General features: G+C 44.7%; 1 protein-coding gene across 1 annotated transcript in view; it reads right to left on the reverse strand.

The window, feature by feature from the left end:
• The window catches only part of GLDC (glycine decarboxylase), a 135,543-nt gene that overhangs the window by 24,668 nt on the left and 91,499 nt on the right, over positions 1-19,376 (reverse strand). The window contains exons 16-21 of the mRNA XM_035305377.3: positions 18,553-18,628; positions 11,756-11,881; positions 9,420-9,569; positions 8,066-8,178; positions 6,604-6,745; positions 4,148-4,259 (exon numbers count right to left, since the gene is read on the reverse strand). Of these exons, the coding sequence (XP_035161268.1) occupies positions 4,148-4,259; positions 6,604-6,745; positions 8,066-8,178; positions 9,420-9,569; positions 11,756-11,881; positions 18,553-18,628 (719 nt within the window). The remainder of the gene's footprint in view (positions 1-4,147; positions 4,260-6,603; positions 6,746-8,065; positions 8,179-9,419; positions 9,570-11,755; positions 11,882-18,552; positions 18,629-19,376) is intronic.

Here is a 19,376-nt window from a genome sequence, read left to right on the forward strand (position 1 = left end):
CCTATTTTTTTTTTAAATAGAGGAATATACTCTGAAATAATGATGGGGACCAGGTGCAGTGGCTAATGCTTGTAACCCCAGCATTTTGGGAGGCCAAAGTCGGTGGATCACCTGAGGTTAGGAGTTTGAGACCAGTCTGGCCAACATGGTGACATCTCATCTCTACTAAACATACAAAAATCAGCCAATGCCTATAGTTGTAGCTACTCAGGAAGCTGAGGAGAATTGCTTGAACCTGGGAGGCAGAGGTTGCAGTGAGCCGAGATTGCACCACTGCACTCCAGACTGGCTGACGGAGCAAGACTCTGTCTCAAAAAAAATAAAATAAAATAATATTAAAAAGCATTATACAGTAAATGCATAAACCAGCAGCACAGTCTTAATCATTATTAAGTATTAGGTACTATATATAATTGTATGTGCCATACTTTTAGACAACCCGCCTCAGCCTCCCAAAGTGCTTGGATTACAGGTGTGAACTACCGCACCCGGCCACTACTAAATAAAATTAAACGTAAGGAAGTTTAAAATATGAACAAATAAGCAATTAAAGAAAAAAACCAATAGGATGCAGTTATATTTTTTAAATTTGGAAACAACTGTATTTTAAGCTGTGAAATCAGAGTCGGCTGTGAAGGAGAGTGAAGCTATGGTAGAGAGAACAGATGGGCAAACACAGTTACCCTGAATGGGCAAGCTGGCGCTGCGGCCGGGGGAGGCATTGAGAATAGTGGCTGCATATACTAAAACAATAAGGGCATTTTTCACCTATCAAACTGGCAACGATATATTGTTTTCTTGTTGTTCTTCTGTCTAGTTCTCAGTCCTCACTAGGCCCCAGGTGACGGTCACTCTCATATATGTTATCACTGCAAGATAAATTGGCACAAAGTCTCTCGGAAAAAAATTGAAGCCATACATGTCAAGAGCTTCAGTGCATTCATATCCTCTGAGATAATATTTTTATTTCTACGACTCTCTCCTAAGGAAGTTATCAGGCAAAATTCTTTAACATTTCAAGCAAAGGATACTCATCACCACATTGTAATAAATGCAAATGAAAGGGAGAAAAACTATACAACTGGTTAAATCATGGCACATCTATACAATGGAAGTGACACTGCCACTGTCAAAGAATATTTAGTGACATGAGAAAATGTTCATAATATAAACTTAAAAAACAGGCTAAAAACTGTATTGATAGGCCAGGTGGAGTGGCTCTATAATCCCAGCACTTTGAGAGGCCGAGGTGAGAGGATCACTCGAGCAGAGTTCAAGATCAACTTGGGCAATACAACAAGACCCCGTCTCCACAAAAAAATAAAATATCAATAAATAGCCAGGTGTGGTGGTCTGTGCCTGTGGTCCCAACTACTTGGGAGGATTTGTTGGGAGGATCACGTGAGCCTAGGAGCTTGAGATTGCAGTGAGCTACACTGGCACTACTACACTTCAGCCTGGACGACCAACTAATAAAACTATCTGTAAAAAAATTAATTGTACAAAAGAAAGAGAAGAAGATATATATAAAATATTACTAATGGCTAGAACTGACTGATGGAACCATGGGTTTTTTATGTTTTCTTTGTCATGCTTTATTTTCCAAAATTTCCATGCTGAGCATATATACATTATTTATATAATCACACAAAATAAATATTGAAGCTATTCCTTAAAGCCAGTACATAAGCAGGATGCATTTCACAGAGCAGGAGCTAAACTATATTTGAATCAGTTAGTAGCTCCTGTCGGTTCTTTAGTACCCACTTCAGAAGCATTTTAGTGTCTTGCTTAGAGACATGTTGCCCACAATGCTCTCTGTGGAGCATTCTTAACCAGCACTTCTGGTTATTTGGTCCTGTTTTTTTTCAAACTATGGAACTACCACTTTGGATACAGATTTATAAGGTAAGATCAGCCATAAATTAAAGATCACAGCTATAGAGATACATTCCACCTGGGCCAGAGAAACCAAGATCCCATAAGGGCCTCATGGCTGTTGCCCAGGTACAGATGAATGGGCTGGTTCCTGACATCTGTCTCTCCGATTCAAGCTCCAGGTCCTGGTCTCTGTCCTGCTCTCACTCTGGGCCCATAGTGAGGACTTGTACCTGGTTCTCAGTTTCAGCCTTTCCATTTCAGGGCAACTTTGTTCCTGCATCTATTTTTTCTCTCTAAGGTATCTTCACTCTCCCTTCTCACAGCCTGTTCCCTGATAGCTTAAAATCATACTGTTTTCATAGTTAAAAAGAAAATGTGACTACATCCTACTGAAGCAGCACCCTCCTCCTTCACTACCAAACTCCACTGAAACGTGGAATCCTTCCCTCTTTTTCACAACCTCCGTCATGTCTCAGCCCATTTCTATCCAGCGTCTGCCTCACCACTGTGCCCAAACTACTTTCAAACGCTACCAAAGGCTTCCTAATTGTTATAGACAAAGGTTCTTATTAAGACTCATAATTTAAAATCAGATGTCAATCATACCTCAGTAAAGGTGGAAAAAAATCTAAATAAATAAACTTAAGTAAGGTTAAATTGGCTACCCGCCCTTTACAGTGTCTCTCCTTATGCGACATCACGTGCATTTGTCTGTTGACTACCAGAGAAACAAAGCAGGCACAGCCTCCACCCTTCTCCTGGACCCTGGATGGGCATAGCCAGACAATACAGAGTGGGAAAGCAGCTTCTCAGGGATGGGGTGGGGGTGGGGGAAAGAGGAGGAACTGGCTGACTCCACCCGAGAGGGGCTGCAGGGATGTGGCAGAGCCACAGGGCAGCAGGAGGGCCAGGCAGGGGGTGTTGACGGGAGGCACTGCCAAGGGCTGTCAGAGTTCTAAAGCTGCCTCAGGTGTGGAGTGCCCTCACCAGGCACCCGACTTCTACCTCCCTCTTAATGTAGCCATCTGCTTGAGGTGTTTTGTTCTGGCTTCTCACCTTCAATACTCTTTCCTGGGGCCTCAACACTTCCAAGACTCAGGAATCATGTTCTGAACCCACAGCCAAATGTGTAAATGGCTGCTTGGTTTTTAGTTCCCTCTCATCACTTCCAGGGTGACTTTGTTCCCCTGCCTACGATTCCCTCTATTGTAGGCCCTAGAAGCTAACCAGAAATCACAGGTGTGAGCCACCACCCCAACCCCATGCTACCTCTAAGTATGTTTACCCCTTGTCACTGCCTTAATGATTCTAACAGTCTCTTCATGAATCCTGATACTCCCCGCTCAAAAACTTTTAATGGCTATTGTCTGGATCAAGGGTGAAGTCAGAGCCTTCTAAGACCTTTAAGGCCCCATGCTACCTTTCCAGCCTCATCATTTGCTCCCTCTCCCTAATCCCATCCTACACTCCAGACACCCAGACAGCTTCCTTTTCTCTGGTTTGCTCCTGCATCTCTGCTTACTCAGGCTCTCATCTGCTACGTGCCTTCCAGGCCCATCTCAAATGGCTCCAACAAGAAGGCACTCTCAACCATTCCTCCCTGCCTCTACCCAGTCTGAGTTACTCTACTCTTTCTGGGCATAGACATAGCACTTTGTAAATACTTAGCTCATGGTATTTATGTGCACATTTCATTGTTGTGGACTCTATTGACCTGGGCTGTGTAGATTAAGAGACTAGGAGAGCCTTGCATATATAATACCCCTAAACTGTTAACTAAAGTGGAATTATGGCCAGGTGTGATGGCTCACGCCTGTAATCCCAGCAATTTGGGAGACTTAGGTGGGTGGATCACCTGGGGTCGGAAGTTCGAGACCAGCCTGGCCAATATGGTAAAACCCTGTCTCTACTAAAGATACAAAGATTAGACGGACATGGTGATGCACGCCAGTTGTCATAGCTACTCAGAAGGCTGAGGCAGGAAAATCACTTGAGAATCACTTGAACCTGGGAGGCAGACATTGCAATGAGCCAAGATCGTGCCATTGCACTCCAGCCTGGGCAATGGAGCAAGACTCCATCTCAAAAATAAAAAATAAAATAAAATAAAAATAAAGCAGACTTATTTCCAAGAACGCTACACTTTTTTCTGATATGTTCTAAGAAACAGAAGTCTCTTACCCATGTCAGAAAAGCACATCTAGGTCAAACTTGGTTTGGCCCAGAAAAAAAAACAAAGTAATGGTAGATTAAAGTTGATACTTGCCTCTTGCGCCCCTGAAAAGAATTCTGTAGTGTTTTTCTAATCGCTTGGCCATGTAGTTGGCATTTAATATTGCAGTTTCCGTGGCTTGTTTAAGGCCCTTGCCTCCCATCATCTGCAACAGAGGGAAAAAGAGCCAGTAGCCATTGAAAGGGCAAACCCAAAGGTCTAGACATCAACCAAAAGACACCCCCAGGTAAATTCCACTCACAAAGGCAGGCAGCCCACCCTGACTCTGGAGAAGAGAGGAGTGGAAAATTCCAACAAGGACATCTGTCGGATCCCTCTAAGCCTGTAATACATTTTTGTTTTTTTCTTTTAATAGTAGTTTTACGTTTTCTATTATAGTATTGTGTTTTGGGGTTTTTTTTGTTTGTTTACTATGAATTTGAGAGGTCCTGATAATTGCCAGGAATCCCATGGGATTTTGGCCAGTATCTCCCCATTGAAGCAATTTTGTATGGTTTCCCATTGTCCCTAGTCAAAGCCGCTTATGTTTACAAACTGATCAGTCTTGTCCTGGCAGTTAATCAGTCCCTGCAATCATAAGAGATACACGTCATCACCAGCAGAGAGCTTTCAAATCAAGACTGCACCAATTCCAATGGGCTACTTTCTTCCCAGAGTACCTCACATGTAATGGAGTCGGCATACATATTTAACACATAACTAATGTAAAGAGAATGAGAGCACACCAAATAAAACAATAGTAGTACTTCGATATCATTAAGGGGGTCCAAAGTAAAAAGGGGCCACATTGCTCCAGGCTGGTCAAAGAAGGGTTCCTAGATTAAGAGACAGAACTTGGCTAGCAACTTAGAAATAAATAGAATTTAGATAGGGAAAGAGAAAGGGGAAGGCATGCCAGGTGAGCAGAATGAAGGCATGGAAGGGGAGGGCACATGACTGTCATCTGGGAACAGATGTAGGCCAAGGTGAATTGTGGCTTCACTTTTAAGCCCAAACCTTCGCTAGGAAGGACTCTGACTTCAGCCAGCCAGCCACTGGTTCTCAACCTATGTCTCATGGCGGGTATTTTCAAAATACAGATGGCTCAAGTCCAACCCTACATATTCTCAATTTGGTTCTCCGTGGAATGGGGCCTAAGCATGTGCATTCTGAAGGAATCCCCTAAGGATTTCGTGCAGGCCATTGAGAACCAGGTAAAGCAACAGGAAGCCAGGAGAGGTCTGTGGGTGCCTAGGGTGAGTCTAGCAGTCCTGAAGGAGCGCCTGTGGAATTGCAGCAGGGAGAGAAGCAGCTAATGCTAGAGTCCAGGGGATAAGTAACAGCCTGAAATAAGAGAAGGTTCAAGGTCAGAGGGGTAGCTTAAACCCTACTTTATTTATTTAGTTTTAAAACTGAGGCACCTGCTGGTGTTCCAGGCATGTAGCCAAACCAAACTGGGGCATTTATTTTCTATATGTGGGAAGTCATCTCCAACCCAAATATGTTCATACAAATAACCTAGATTTACAGAACCCAGAGATCAAAAGGGAAGCGGGAATTTGATTCTGCTTACAAAGAGGCAGACCTTTATTCCGGTGGCTTGTGTTGTTTGTAAAACAACTTGAGTCTCATTTTTAAAAGCAAGTGTTAGTCTCTGTGGTACAGGATTGTTCTGGCTTCCAAGAAACTTTTCATGAAGAATCATAAATGCCACCCTGTTCCAGAAATAAACAACCAGCTCCAGAGAGTACTCTGGCATGATTTGCATAGCTGCGTTTTGGGGGTTTTGTTTCAGTGGGAGGCCCCTTCCTTTAAAGCGGGGCACTGGTTTGGGGAGACTGCTCTAATTAGCGGCCGAACAAGTGTTCCTATTCAGTCTTGTCAGTCCAGGAGGTGGGCAGGCCAGTCTGAACAAGAACTGTAGAAAATCAACTCTGGCCCTGGTGTTTTTCGGAGTAAGACAAAGGAAGGAAGCCTGTTCTCTGACAAAGTCTAATTACATAGAACAGTGCCACAAGTCCTAAAGGCTGCAGAGCTCTGGGAAACCACCAGAGAAGCAAATTTCCACTACTTTTCATCTTATCTTCCAAGGCCCCCCAAGAAATATACAGCAAATTGAGATGTACTCCTAAAATTCATCCCAGGATCTCAGCAAAGTGGAGTAATTAGTACATGCACTGCTTTTCACTCGGAAGGGGCTATATAAATCCTGCAGGAAACTATCCATGACTCATCGAACTTAGCTGTGTCTGGAAAAATATATCTGGCGCTTCAGTTTCTCTGATGTTAAACCCACTCCAGAAACCCAAAGGAAGTAGTGTAATGAAGAAGAGATGAAATTATTTCTAGCTCATCTCTTTAGGAAGGTTTCTTCCACCCAGGTCATCAATAATATTCTTCGAACCACATCTCAGATGATAAATTTCTTTGTTTTTAAGCCAAGAAGGAAGTCTGCAGTCTCCAGCCCCCACCCACACCTGACATCCCCACCCACCTGTACAAGGCCTCACCTTGATATAAGCCCAGGAAATGGGCAAGATGGAACTGGAGCCCCATGGGGCGGCGCTGATGGTTCCCACAGGACAGGTATCCTCATTCAGCTTTAGTGAAATGATGGGATGATTGGGCAAAAATGGGGCAAGATGCTTCTTCCTATATATTTTTTAAAGTGGAAATTCAGAAAATGTAAAAAGATTCAGTTTCATCTAATGGGAAGGTTCTGGGTCCTCCTAGGAAGCTCTGCTCTTAGCAGAGGAGCTCTGACATCAGAAGGGACCCTCCACCTGCTGGGAGGCAGATGTTCAGGAAGCAATCCTTCCTTCCCTTCCTTCCTCTCTCCCTCCCTTCCTTCCTTGACCTCCACCTGCTGGGAGGCAGATGTTCAGGAAACAGTCCTTCCTTACCTTACCTCCCTCCCTTGCTCCCTCCCTTGTTCCCTCCCTCCCTCGCTCCCTCCCCTCCCCTCCCCTCCCTTCTTTCCCTCCTCTCTTTCCCTCCTTCCCTCCCTTCCTCCCTCCTCTGCAGGAGGTCCACCAGCCATCAGTGTCCCAGGACTCACCCAAGAACTGTGGTGGAGGACTTGGTAGAGGCAGGCAGCCAAGAAACAGTGGAGTTCCATGCCCCTCCCTCCCCCTCCCAGCCCCATTCCCCTCTCACTTCCAGGCCCTCACCCCTAGACACTTTCCAAAGATGAATGTAGGAGGGGCTGATGAGAAGATGCCCCATGGGCTGACATGAACATCATTCTCCCCACCTTACAGAAATAATCATCAAAATGAATCTCACTTTAACAGTAGTCAAGCAAACAAAAAAAAAAAAAAGAAAGAAAAGAAGAAAAAAGTAAGAAAGCCAAGCTTCCAGAAACTCTGAAAACTGGCTTCTTTGCATATTTTTGGAACACTGAAGCAGCTCAGGAAACAGCTGCTCTCATCATCATTTTCCCAAGATGAACTGATTTCAGTGTAAAAAGTTATCAACAGCTAAGAAATATTCCTTCAATCCTACTCCGGCTTCATCCAATTGTTTCTAGTAATAAGGTTTGTTTCTTCTTTACTTATCTGTTACTTATCTCAACACCTTATATCTAATTCACTTTCAGTGGAGCCATTAGCTGACTTAAAAAAAGAAAAGAAAAAAACTGCTTGGAAATCCAGAAGCATGAAAGACTGATATCTAGTGCTGACATTCCAGTTCTAATAATACGCTTAGGTAAAGTTCTCTATTCATTATTCTGTTAATAAACCTGCTCTGTCTCAGTGAGGCCAGATGTTGTGATTAATAAAATCTAGTTACACTTTTCTTTGGCCATCCCTAAAAGCACACATTTTGCTACTCCTCCCCTAGCCCCTACAAGTGCACTACACTAACAAGGGTATTCTCAACACATGAGGACTCTGATGGGATGAGTAGTGTTTCTGGGGCCACTCCATTCCATCTCCGAAGCCATTCTGAAACCAGCAGCCCGGAACTCACACTCCGATGGGCCCCATGCCAGGACCACCTCCTCCGTGGGGAATGCAGAAGGTCTTGTGAAGATTTAGGTGGGAGACATCAGACCCAAAGTCTCCAGGGCGACAGATTCCCACCTACCACAAAGGCAAGGGCCAAAAGCCAAAGTCAAGAGCTTGGAAGCACCCTCCAGCGTGAAGGCTGTGGCTGGATGGTATTGCCTTCCCTCAGAGGAAAAGCAAGCAGAGCCACATCCATGGTGTTCGCAGCAGTGTCCTCTAGACCAGCCCAGTTCTGTAGTCGAAACCTGGCATCCTATAGGCAGGGTGCTTGTGGTTGCTATGGAAATAGCAACTGACCATTTAGCCCAATTTAGATTTAAAAATATGGATCCAAATACACAGTCTCTTCCTAACTATCCACACCACGACAGAGAAGTGTCTCTAACACAAGAAAGGGCAAGGCTGAGCATGGTGGCTCATGCCTGTAATCCCAGCACTTTGGGAGGCTGAGGCAGGCAGATCACAAGGTCAGGAGTTTGAGGTCAGCCTGGCCAATATGGTGAAACCCCATCTCTTGAAAAAAATTAAATAAATAAGAAAGAAAAGAAAGGGCAGAACCTCCATGCTGTTGAAACAGACATCTCTTCCCTGAGCAGTGCTACCTCCCACTGCATGGTCACCTTTGGTATGATGGACCGAATGGCCCCTTTGGGCACAATGATGGTAGGGGCTGTAGGGGCACCAGAGAGGAGGCTAAACTGAGAGAGGGAAAGCAAGACTGGCAGCTTTCTTGAGATGATCCAGGTACTGGGCACAATATCCCAGTAGCCATCCCACCACTTTGATATTAGGACTAATTTTGATGGTGGCCAAAGATACCATTTATGTTACAGAAGCAATAGACAATCCCTGGATTAGAGTTGTGAAAGGAATCAGAAGCAAAGAAAGAGTCTAAAATAGTAGGGAAAAAAAAGAGGCTGGGCATGGTGGCTCATGCCTATAATTCTAGCACTTCGGGAGGCTGAGGCGGGCAGATTGCCTGAGCTCAGGAGTTCAAGGCCAGCCTGGACAACACAGTGAAACCCTGTCTCTACCAAAATACAAAAAAAAAAAAAAATTTGCCAGGTGTGGTAGTGCATGCCTGTTGTCCCAGCTACTTGGGAGGCTGAGGCAGGAGAATTGCTTGAGCCAGGGAGTTGGAGTTTGCAGTGAGGATAAGTGGCTTTCCAAGGCCATGAGAGATCAATAGCCACCACTGTTCGGGTCATAGGTCTGAGTTCCCTCAGGCAGGAAACCTCTCAGGAAATCAGAGAAAAAAAATTTTAACTTACCCATTTTCTCAGTGGGAACTAAGGGCGGCTCTCTCCAGTACCCACCTGAGCATTCATATTTGCCCCGTCGAGGAAGACCTGTCCTCCATGCTGATGAATGAGGTCACACACATCGCTGATATTCTCTTCAAACACCCCATTGGTGGATGGGTACGTAATCATGATGGCTGCTAGGTTCTCCTTGTGCTTATCCACCTGTGAGAGCAAAAGGGGTAGAGAGGGACATGGAGGAGGGTATGTTTCTTTCTTGGCCAAACTCTTGCCTTTTATTTTAAAGAATAAAGAAAGGTGAAGTCTTAGTCTTTACATTCCTGGAACTGTCTCAAAGTACAACCACAGCAATAAAAGATCCACAGCCATTACTCCCTTCACAAATCATTCCAAAGAAATAATAAGATCCTGGCTTGGTGCGGTGGCTCACGCCCATAATCCCATCACTTTGGGAGGTCAGGAGTTCGAGACCAGCCTGGCCAACGTGGTGAAACCCCATCTCTAACAAAAACACAAAGTTAGCTGGGTGTGGTGGTGGGTGCCTATAATCCCAGCTACTCAGGAGGCTGAGGCAGCGCGAATTGCTTGAACCAGGGAGGTTGCAGTGAGCCAAGATTGCACCACTGCACTCCAGCCTGGGCAACAGAGCAAGGCCTCATCTCAAAAAACAAACAAAACAGCAACAACAACAAAAACAGAAAAGAAAAGAAATAATAAGATTTTTTTAGGCTAGGTCTCTATGGTCCAGACTAAAGGAACTATTCACAAGACTTCTGGGTATTTTGGGCCCAACTCTCTGAGGTGGTTTTCCCTGGTTCAAGTCATCTCAATAATGATTTCAGATGTTCGTGGCTCTAGGCACGCCCATTCTCACAGTGAATCTCTCTGCTCATCTTCTCATATGCATTCCTTTCACTTGCCTTCTGTTGAAGTTAGAGTTCCCGGCCAGGCGCGATGGTTCACGCCTATAATCTCAGCACTTTGGGAGGCCGAGGCAGGTGGATCACGAGGTCAAGAGATCGAGACCATCCTGGTCAACAAGGTGGAACCCCATCTCTACTAAAAATACAAAAATTATCTGGGCATGGTGGCGCGCGACTGTAGTCCCAGCTACTCAGGAGGCTGAGGCAGGAGAAATGCCTAAACCCAGAAGGCGGAGGTTGTAGTGAGCCGAGATCGTGCCATTGCACGATCTGGGTAACAACAGCGAAACTCCGTCTCAAAAAAAAAAATTCCCAAATTACATCTAGATAGGAGGAGTAAGTTCTAGAGTTCTAGACCACCTCAGGGTGACTATCTTTAACAATACATAATTTCAAATAGTTAGAAGGAGGATATTGAATGTTCCCTCAACACAAAGAAAGGATGATGGATATGCTGATTGCCCTGATCTCATCGCTATACATTTTATGTCTTGAAACATCACTATGTACCCTATGACTATGTACAACTATTGTCATTTAAAAAGATAAAGAACAGGAATTGAAAAAAAGAAAAGAATTCCCACAAGGAGAATTTCTACTTAAATAAAAGTCTCTTTCATTCTTTCTTTTTACAGAAGGCAAGCATATATAAAAGTCATGTCCCTGTTTGCTTTCCTGACCAGCATATCAGAGCAGGCATGGGGGTGGCCAGGGTAGTCATGTCCTATATTACTATAATGGAGGGACTTAATAATTTCAACTGCTGGCCTGGCACACTTGTTGGAAGACTTTGTGGGGCAACGGAAGGGTAGGGGTAGATGAAGAGAGGTGCAGCATTCTGGATTTTCAGCTTCCTTTGGAAGGCAACTACATGGGGTTCCCAGTCTCCATGCCTAATACCACCACCATCAAAATCACATTGCTATTCTACTGATTTCCTTCCCTCTTAAGATGCAGCCTCCAGTCTGCCGGTGGGAAGCAGATACAGTTGCTAAGCAACCTTTGCCTGGAGGTTGGGAGGTTGAGAGTGGGGGTTGGTGGAAACCAAGCTGCATGCTGCCTGGAATGCAGCACTCTGGGGCTGACACAGTCATGGATATTTGCAAAGTTGTCATTTGTGTTACAATTCCTGACACAAAGATTGAGTGCAAGTGTGACTGCTGTTTCGATTATCAAGAGGGGAAGGGGAGAAGGAGAGGGAAGATTGGGCAGAAAGAGATAGACAGGTCCTGCAAGGAGTACTCCTATAACCACCATGAATAATTCATTCAGTTTCTTACACAAGCTGGAATTAAAGAACAGGGATTTCTCCCTGTTGGTAATGGGAGGGGTAGAGTAGACTCTGGTCAAAGGAAGAACTGCAGACTTTTCATTAGAATGCAAGAGAAGACATTTACGAAATCCATCAAATCCCCACCACTGCTCCCCACCCCAGGCTCTCCCATCTGATAAGGGGAAGTCAAGTACCATGGCCTTGAGGTGAGCTGCATCGATATTCCCGTATTTATCCACCTCCACAGGCTGAATCTTCATGCCTACCATGTGGGCACTTGCTGGGTTGGTCCCATGTGCTGATTTCGGAATGAGGCAAATCTGAGGAATAGGAAGCAAAGTAAGAGGAAAATCATCATCTGACTATGAATAATGAGAGAAAAGTCCTACAACACGGTTATAGCACAAATTAGACATCACCTGTTTTTATTTAAGCTGAACACTAGTGCTTTAAAATCTGCTACAATTTATTTGTCATTGCAAAACAATGTCCAAAAGAAGAGTTTCCAGTTGAATACTGTTCCCTAAACATGCTCAGAAAATCAATACAATCTTCTCATCCCAGCACACTAAAAATAGGCCTGGGCTTATTCTAACCGTGTCTCGGTTAGGATGCATAGAAAGCACCTTAGAAGAACATGAGATTGGAAGTTAAACCCAAGGACTCTGTTGCCACATCACAGCTTCAGTGCTCTGCTTGGCTTATCCAGGACAGATGATAATGACAAGACATAATTCCAAGGCCTCCCAGTCCCAATACACCAATTATATAAATATTTATTGGATGCTTACTCTGTAATAAATTATTAATTACTATAAGAGCCATAAACTAAGCATTAAAAATGATCAACCCAGCTGGGTGTGGTGGCTCACATCTGTAATCCCAGCACTTTGGGAGGCTGAAGCGAATGGATTGCCTGAGGTCAGGTGTTGGAGACTAGCCTGGAAAATATGGTGAAACCCTGTCTCTACTAAAAATACAAAAGATAGCTGGGTGTGATGGCAGGTGCCTGTAATCCCAGTTACTCGGGAGGCTGAGTCAGGAGAACCAGCCGAGGTTGCAGTGAGCCTAGATGGTGCCATTGCACTCCAGCCTGGGCAACAAGAGTGAAATTTCATCTAAAAAAAAAAAACATTCAACCTGGCAGGGCATGGTGGCTCACACCTGTAATTCCAGCAGTTTGGGAGGCTGAGACAGGCAGCTTCACCTGAGGTCAGGAGTTCAAGACCTGCCTGCCCAACATGGTGAAATCGTGTCTCTACTAAAAATACAAAAATTAACCAGGCATGGTGACACATGCCTGTAGTCCCAGCTACTCAGGAGGCTGAGGCAGGAGAATCGCTTGAACCCGGGAGGCAGAGGTTGCAGTGAGCCAAAATTGAGCCATTACACTCCAGCCTGGGCAACAGAGTGAGACTCTGTCTCAAAAATAAATAAATAAAAATGATCAACTCCTGCCCTGGGTTCACACAACTCACCTGCTGACAACAGTGGCCTATGAATGACTTGTCTAGAGTCCAGAGGAGCAGCACCAACATGGAGAAGGGGGTGTAGCTTCAGGTTAAGGAAATCAAGGAAAGTGTCTCAAGAGTGAGCCTGAGTTAGAGCTTAAAGCTGCATTGAATTTTTATGGAAGCTGGACAGTAGGTGCAATGCTAGAATTCTCAGACTCAAATCATCCTTCATTTCCTCCAAACAACCATGTGGACACAGGCCAAGACACATGCTCTTGTAGAACTGTTGGTGTGTCTCAATAGGAGCATAAGTCACAAGGTTTTCCCCAACAAAAAACATCAAGGAGAAGCCATGATTACCCTGAAAATAATCCTCTTATATTTTATTCCATAGCCCATATTGCAACCCCTTAGAAGAGAAAGGGATGAGCATTATTAAAAATAGGCTATGAAGTTAAACCTTAGCTTCCAGCTCTTTCCTCAAAAACAGCAAAGGAATCTACTTAAGAAAAATACACATGTACAAAAAGAAAACGTTAGCCAAAGGCAAACATGGACTACTTTGCACTCTTCTGCTGTCAGAAGGTTGGTGCCCCTTTGGAATGGCTATTGGTCTCATAATGGTTATGCTGTGCTGTCCTCAAATCCTTTTTCTTGTTTGAATGCTTCCCTTCTGTAGTGAATTTTTTCCTTTAATTTCTCAGGACTCAAGCGGGAGGCACTGTCCTCTCTCACAAGGTATTGTGAGTCTACAAAAGGATCACTGGATGAAAGGATCCTTTCATGGCAGAATATTGGTAAGAAGGAGAAAAGTGAATATCAAAAATGAATACAAAATATTCATAGAAAGCCAAAATTAAGAATTCATACCAGGTGAGTTCTGTTGAAACACAAGCATGTAAAAACATCAACCACCCTTTGGTGCACTGAATAATGGGCTCCCAGACATCCCTGTCCTAACCTCAGAACCTGGGGGTGTTTCCTTATATGGCAAGGGGGGACTTGCAGATGGGATTAATGTTAGGAAAGATCTTGAGATGGAAAGATAGGCCCTAAATATATTCTTACATGTCCTCAACAGAGGGAAGCAGAGGGAGATGGGAGCACAGAGAGAGCAGGAAATGTGCTGACTAAAGCAGGAAGCTGGAGCCAAGGCACACAGGGGGCCTGCAGACGCCAGCAAAGGCAAGCAAACAGATTCTCCCGTCTCCCCCAGAAGGAATAGCCCTACCAACACTTTCACTTTAACCCAGTGAAACCAATTTCCAACTCCTGGCCTCCACAACTATAAGAAAATTAATGTGTGTTGTTTTAAGCCACTAAGCATGTAGTAATTTATCACAGCAGCCATTGGAAACTAATACACATCCTTGGTACAAAGAGTGATGGAAAAAGAAGTCTCAGTGGCTTTGTCAAGGCCTTACATGTTGCTGTCAGACATTTCTTGTTTTCTATGAGGATTTAGAGGATGTAATGTTAATTTTTTTCTCAGTTTAAAGTTGTAGTGTTGGCCGGGTGTGGTGATTCATACCTGTAATCCCAGCAGTTTGGGAGGCTGAAGCAGGTGGTTCACTTGAGGCCAGGAGTTCAAGACAGCCTGGCCAACATGGTGAAACTCCATCTCTACTAAAAATACAAAAATTAGCCAGGTGTCATGATACATGCCTATAGTTCCAGCTACTCGGGAGGCCGAAGCACAAGAATCATTTGAATCCAGGACGCAGAGGTTGCAGTGAGCTGACATCATGCCCCTGCACTCCAGCCTAGATGACAGAGAGAGACTCTGTCTTGGAAAAAAAACGAAAAATGGTATTGTTGTGAGGGATATGGAAGTAATAGGATCCAGATTTGAAGCTTTGGATTATCCAAAGCAAATTCAGCTTTTGGTGCACTGATGTCCATTTGGGGGGTGCTATGTTTCCTAAACTCCCCAGGGTGCCGCATGGCATAGAACAGACATAGGTCATCCTCTAACTTGTTGAATGAGTGAGGGATTGAGGACTTTTCCTGTGCAAGGGAAATTGACATCTTACCACTGCTAAAATCTGACAAGTAGGCCACTACTTTGTCTCAGGCAGTTGGGAAGAAAAAAAATATTCCCATACAGGTTTTGAGGTTTCTTTGGTGATTTACATATATGCATAATTTTTTTTCTTTGGTCAGTGTCTTCCCTTTATATAGGAAACTCAGACTCTGAACAGCAAACTTGTTTTTCTTCAGAGTTTTTATTTTTTCACAAGATCTGGTGATCTGGTGGTCTGCTGACTAAATTAGTATTTGACTAACAAATTGAAATATTAATTGTAAAGTGTTAAAGGCCAGGCCTGGCACATGGTAATTGCCATATAAATGTTTGTTAAATAAATTTCTATTCTCCAAAATTAAACTCATAAATCAAGAAGTTGGGCATTCCATTTTAGAAACCTCTGAAATTTAACCTAAGAGAAAATGTGAAAATAACTTCAAAAAGCAGCTTGAAAGAAGAGACCCATCAGGAACCCAGGCACTTCTGCAGCACATGATTTCCCCACACTCCCTTTCAAAAAAGAAGGATATATTTTGCTGGATTCCATTAGAATCTATTGTGTGGAAGCAGCTGTCTCAGGCATCAGTAATGTGAAAAAATCTTCTCTGATTAGTGAATAATAAGTCATTTTCTTCTCTAGCTAAGAAACTTGGCTTTAATTAAAGAATATGTTTTTTGAGAGTCACGCTCTCTTACCCAGGCTGGAGTCCAGTGGCACGATTTCAGCTCACTGTAACCTCCGCCTCCTGGGTTCAAGCAATTCTCCTGCCTCAGCCTCCCAAGTAGCTGAGATTATAGGCATGCACCATCATGCCTGGCTAATTTTTGTATTTTTAGTAGAGACAGGGTTTCACCATGTTGGAGATGTTGGCCATCTGATCATGTTGGCCAGGCTGATCTTGAACTCCTGACCTCAGGCAATCTACCCACCTCAGCCTTCCAAAGTGCTGGGAATATGTATAGGCATGAGCCACCACACCCAAGCTAATTAAAATTTTTTATTCAGAAGGATGCCAATATTTCCAGGGTTATGAGCTTTGTATTTTCTATCAGCTTAGTGGCTGGGTGGCTGGAGGATGGGGTCTTCTGTGCCTCTCCCTCTCCCACTCTCCCTCAAGTGCAGCACCCAGCCCCTCTCCCTCCTACAGAATGAAATGGCCTCTTGTGACACTTCAGTGATGGCAGTTTGGGCAACGGGGTCAGGAGAAACATCACACACAGCAGGTGGAGAAGAGAAGGAGGACCAGAAAACACAAAGGGAGGGAACAGGAACCAGAAAGAATCTATGAGTCACCCCACCTAGGCCAAACCCAAAGGCCTCTCATTCTTTCTCCTTTGTCTTTCCAGTTTGGTCCCTAGCTCCTGGACATTGACAGCTACTTCCTGGTGTGAGACTGGGGAATTTGGGAAATGGTGAGGGGTGAGAAGCATCAGTGCATGGAAAGAATCTGGATTTTAGCTGGCCCTTTGCCATTAGCTAGTCATCTGCCTTCTCCAAACACCGCTCTCTGCAGCCTCTCCACTCAGCAGTGGAGGAAGGGGTGAAGATGTCACATAGGCCAGGCTGCTCCCTTTCCACCATCCCCAAGCTCCTGGGCACCTCATGCTGAAAGACACTAATGATGAGGAGCTCCAGGGATGACCTCAGCACATGGAAGCTGTGAAGAAAAAACAGGAAAGGGGCCGGGCACGGTGGCTCACGCCTGTAATCCTAGCACTTTGGGAAGCTGAGGTGGGTGGATCACGAGGTCAAGAGATCAAGACCATCCTGGTCAACATGGTGAAACCCCATCTCTACTAAAAATACAAAAATTAGCTGGGCATGGTGGTGCACGCCTGTAGTCCCAGCTACTCGGGAGGCTGAGGCAGGAGAATTTCTTGAACCCAGAAGGCGGAGGTTGTGGTGAGCTGAGATTGTGCCATTGCACTCCAGTCTGGGTAACAACAGCGAAACTCCGTCTCAAAAAAAGAAAAAATAGGAAAGGGAGCACCTGGCATTGTTTCACTGGTGGGACACCTGGAACTCCAAAGTTTCCTTTCTGATTCTGTGTAAGTACCGAGACTCTCAGGTCCCAAGAGCAATTATAGTTCTAAAGTAATCATTCCTTAGAAAGTTGAGAGTTCAAAACCACAAATGAATAAACTGGGGGGGGGGGCGGGGGGGGCGGGGCAGGAATTTCAGGGTCTATGCCTGTCTGGTTGACCATTTCACTTCTCTCTGGACTGGCAAGCACTCCTTGACCATGACCAGGGTTTAATCATTTATTCAATTCGCAAATGGACTGTTTTTCAAAGATCTTTAGACATGAATTCTAGGGCCAGGTGAGGACAGTCATGCCTGTAATCCTGGCCTCTCTAGCACTTTGGGAGGCTCCCTTGAACCCAGGAGTTCAAGGCTGCAGTGAGCTATTAAAATAAAAAAAATGTATTCCCCAACCAGGATGAAAGCCTGGAAAGACACACCTGTGGAATCAGGATGACATATGCAAGGGAAGGACAGAAATAAAAGTTCTTTCTTTTCCCCTTCTATGAAAGGGAAGTGAAACAGTTTCAACATTCTTTATTGCAAATTCCAGGCAACTGGCCATAAGTAACCTTCCAGTGGTAATAAAACCAGAGACGGACTAAGATTAGGCCACTACCACTCCACCCCACTTACTTAGGCAGCCAGCACCACCCTACACCCTTGTCTCCAACTCTCTAGGACAAGCAGATACTTTGCCCTGCTCCCGGCTCCTAGCCGACGCTCCCACTAAGAGCACCCACTCTACAGCTCAGTGGAAACTCTAGCATAGCACTGGCCATCAGATTGAAGGAACCAGAAACACAGGCCACCTCTGCCACGAGCTGAGGTCTGAGTTAGGTTTCTGCTTCAAGCACTGCCCCTGGGGGCAAGTGGTGCCCATTAGTACCTGTTGGTCCCCACAGTGGTCCCCAAGAGGCGACTGGGATCCTGGAGACCAGATTCTCATATCCAAAGCAAACAATGAAGTAGGACCATGAATTCTGCTTTATGCCTTTTTTGGTGCTTGAAGTTGAGAATCATCTAACAGAGAAGTTATTTATTCAAAAAATTTTTTTAGCATATGTATGACCAGCACTGGGCTTCAGCCCAATAGGGGTTACAGAAGAATTAAAGCGTGGTCTCTGCCCTTCATCCAGGCCCAGGGCCGGGGCTGAGCCAAGAAGAGGATGCTTGCAATGGCAACATTCCTGCCCTCTTCCTCCCTCAGCTCCCTAGAGAGCAGTTCCACAGCCAACTGGCTGATGTTTGCATTCTGGGTTTGAGCAAAAGTCTTTTATCTCTGAATGTTTTCCCTCAAAATGGTCAAGTGGGATGTCTTGGAAGCAAGGATCATAATGGCTAGTTCACAGAAATTTGTTTCTTGACTGTATGTTCCCTCATCTGCTTCCAAGAAGGCTTGGAGGGAGTGTCCGACAGAAGGGACCCTGAGAGCTAGGACCTCTGTGCCCCCCATGGTGAGAAAGCGCCATCTCCTGCCACACTCACCGTTCTGTGCCCCTCTCCTTTCTGGGCTAAGTAGGTTCGGATAGTGGCCAGTCCAGCATATTCCCCCTGGGCTCCGCTTGCAAAGACAAGAAGAAAAGGATCATGGTTAGGTCCTCTGGCTTTCTTTTGCTCATTCAATATTCATTAGGCCCTGGCCAGGGATTCACCAGCACGTCACACATGGTCACTGTCCAGATACTGAGAGAAGCTCATTGGGGAGCTCTGCTGGAGCCAAAAGGTCTTGAACAATCAAAACAATCAAAGAAGCAGCATCCAATTTGTGCATTGTGCACTACAGCTCAACTACTTCTACCCAAAGATGGGGCTTTCTACCCTTGCTCAGGACCACGCACTGAGAATAGCCTTTTGTTATTATGAAAAATTTCAAAACTATACCAAAATACAGAGAAGGACAAAAGGAACCACAATGTGTGTATCAGCCAGCTATAACAATTCGGTTTATGGTCACTCTTGTTTCCAATTATATTCCTCACTAACCACTTTCATGCTGAACTATATATTTTGAAGCAAATTTCAAACATCCTATCATCTGTTCAAATGTCAATATGCAGCCTTCAAAGGTAAGTATTGTTTTTAAAAATATAACTACAGGCCGGGTGTGGTGGCTCACGCCTGTAATCCTAGCACCTTGAGAGCCTGAGGTGGGTGAATCACCTGAGGTCAGGAGTTCAAGACCAGCTTGGCCAACATGGTGAAATCCTATCTCTAAAATAAATAAATAAATAAATAAATATCAGCATTGTATGCCCATCTTCAAAATATATATATTGGCACATCTATAGGCCGAGTGCCAATGTGGGCAG

This window comes from Callithrix jacchus, chromosome 1 (genome assembly GCF_049354715.1).
Source record: "Callithrix jacchus isolate 240 chromosome 1, calJac240_pri, whole genome shotgun sequence".
In the NCBI taxonomy this organism is placed as follows: domain Eukaryota; kingdom Metazoa; phylum Chordata; class Mammalia; order Primates; family Cebidae; genus Callithrix; species Callithrix jacchus.